General features: G+C 40.9%; 1 protein-coding gene across 1 annotated transcript; it reads right to left on the reverse strand.

Annotated features, from left to right (window-relative positions):
* Positions 1 to 1,239: 1,239 nt before the first annotated feature.
* On the reverse strand, positions 1,240 to 1,665 carry LOC106877999 (uncharacterized). Its single transcript, XM_014927073.1, has one exon. It carries the CDS (start codon positions 1,663 to 1,665, stop codon positions 1,240 to 1,242), a length of 426 nt encoding a protein of 141 aa, XP_014782559.1.
* Positions 1,666 to 2,852: the final 1,187 nt, after the last annotated feature.

A 2,852-nucleotide genomic window follows, 5' to 3' on the forward strand; every position in this document is an offset into this window, starting at 1 on the left:
CACACACACATATTCTCTCTGTGTTTATTTTCTCTTCCTGTTTATTTCTGTGTTCCTTTCTGTGGAAGATCGTAGGCTCGAAACGTAAAAGACTTTCTCACTTCCCGAGCGTTAAACTAATACATCTGTTTGTTGTTTACACACCCGTCTTCGTCTTTTGTTTTTTTGTAAATTCCAATATATATATATTTGACGGGCTTCTTTCAGTTTCCGTCTACCAAATTCCATCACAAGGCCTTAGTCGGCCCGAGGCTATAGTAGAAGACACTTGCCCAAGATGCCATGCAGTGGGACTGAACCCGGAACCATGTGGTTGGTAAGCAAGCTACTTACCACACAACCATTCCTGCATCCGAAATGTACAATATTATATATCCATCACGGCTGATTTTACCAATCGGTTTCGCGCTAGCAATACAATGGAGTGTTAGGTATCAATCCGATTATATAACCTTGCGCTCATCAGAGTTAGCCGATATGGAAGTGCCACATTCCCTTCTATATCGGTTAACTCTGATGAACGTAAGTTTATATAATCAGATTGTTCCGTAACACTCAATTGTATTCCTAGTGCGAAACCGATTGGTAAAATCAACCGTGATGGATATATAATGCTGTACATTTCGAAGAATATACCCACTCTATTTACAGTGCATCTTTTCTCTGACTTACTGTCTCTTAGACGACTCACGTATGTATATATATATATATATATATATATATATATATATATATATATATATATATATATATCCGCATTGTTGAATCTCCGTCCCTGCAGAAAATGAGTCATAGCTCGGGAAAGGCAGTAATCTGATGGTGCAAGGTCTGGACTGTGGGTTGGGTGAAGCAGCCCTTCCAGCCCCTCAAACCCTCAAGTTTGTCACTTTGTCACTTTGGCAGATTGTGCTGGGGCATTGTCATGCTGTAGGAGTGCGCATCTTCGATTGACCAATATATCATGCAGCGGGCTTTCAAAGTATCAAAATATACTCGCTGCAGTTGTTGAGCATAAAGGTTATCGTTCATAGCATGACCACCAAGAACAAGCTCAAAGTGCACCCCCCACCCCCGTCGAAATTTCACCAAACACAACATGACCTTCTGCTCAAACTGCTCTTGTTTGAAAACAGGTTCTGAAGCCTGGCAGGAACGAAGCCACTGATTTCTCTTATTAGCATTATGACAATAGATTCGTTCTTCATCCCCAATTACAATACGATGACAAAAACGGACATCTCAAGGATTTGCCTGAGGTTGCTGGCAAATGTTCATACGTCGCTGAATCTGGTCATTGGTCAATTCATGAGGAACGTCTCGACAGCATCTGTTCACAAGACCGAGCTTATGGAGGTGTCGACTGACGGTGCTTTGTGAAGAACCAAGTCCTGCCAGCAATGCACGAGTTACTTGTGCTTGGCTATTGTTCAGCCATTTCAAGTAAGGTCTCATCTTCCACCACAGAAGGTCTCCTTGACTTGGGTTTCTCTTCGAGGCTGGTGTCACCTTCTTTGAAACATCTGAACCAATTTTGAACCACGCGTTCGCTAATAGTTCCAGGGCCTTCCACATCATTAATTTTTTTTTGCTGCTGCCCTTGCATTCGGTCTTCTCTTTCCACGAGTAGAGCAAAATGGTTCCGATAGCAATTTCTTCACCACTCATTATCAAAGCTGTAAAATAAAGAGTAAATAATTTGTGTTTGTGTGTTAATTGTGAAAATAACGAATAAACAATTCAGTAACAATTAGACAACAAATTGTATCAAATTAGTAACATAATATGGTGATACAAGTTGCCAAAATTCTGAGAGAAAAAAAACCTTTGATTCAGCCGATAGCTCTCTACCCACCCCATTTACTTCGGTCTGTCTGTCTGTCTGTCCGTCTATTTATCGACCTACCTACCTACCTACCTACCTACCTACCTACCCACCTACCTCGTTATTTGTCCGCCTTCCCCACCACCTCTCGTTGGTTCTTCTTCTATATACTGACCACCACTCCTCACTATTATTTAATGACCTTCATTCCACACTTCTTTTTCAACTCCAACGAAGTCTATACTTCACCGAGGTTTCATAAGGCCGAAAGTTGTCGGAAGTTTTCTCCCTTACTCGCCGAAATAATTTAAATGTTTATTAGTCATTGAGCTAATATACTTTCCTCGTCGCATTGCTAATTAATTAGTTGCTGCTCATAGAATTAATTATGTGAAACACTAGCTTATCTCAGCTCTATATATCTGCCTCGCTCAACAACACACCACACGCACACGCTCACCCGTAGACATACATATATATACACAAACACACCCATACATAAACATACACGTAACACCCATATGCAGAGCCCTCCCCCACTTGTATAGACTGAAGGGGGGAAAGCTTTACGTGCTCATAGAACCTGCTAGAAATAGTAGCTGAATTGCCAAATCTTTCAAAAGAATGGAAGGACACATTAGATCGTGTGTTGTTACATTATCGTTATAAAAGATTTGTAGACAGTCAAATGTTATTGATGCTGCTGCTGCTGTTGTTGTTGTTGTTGTCCCAACAGCAACAACAGCAACAAGAATGACAACTCAGAGGGAAGGAAAGCAAAAAAAAGAAAACGAGAAAGTTTGTTTAGATGAGAGAGAGAGAGAGAGAGAGAGAGAGGGAGTGGGGGGGGAAGACACAGAGAGGGAGAGAGGTGAAGAGTGGAAGAAAGAGACGGAGAAAGAAACAAGAGCAGCAGAGTCACAAAGGTGTGTGACACATATAGATATCTGTCTGTTTGCCTATCTATCTATCTATCTATCTATCTATCTATCTATCTATCTATCTATCTATCTATCTATCTATCTATCTA

This window comes from Octopus bimaculoides, chromosome 14, assembly GCF_001194135.2.
Source record: "Octopus bimaculoides isolate UCB-OBI-ISO-001 chromosome 14, ASM119413v2, whole genome shotgun sequence".
NCBI classification, from domain to species: Eukaryota; Metazoa; Mollusca; class Cephalopoda; order Octopoda; family Octopodidae; genus Octopus; species Octopus bimaculoides.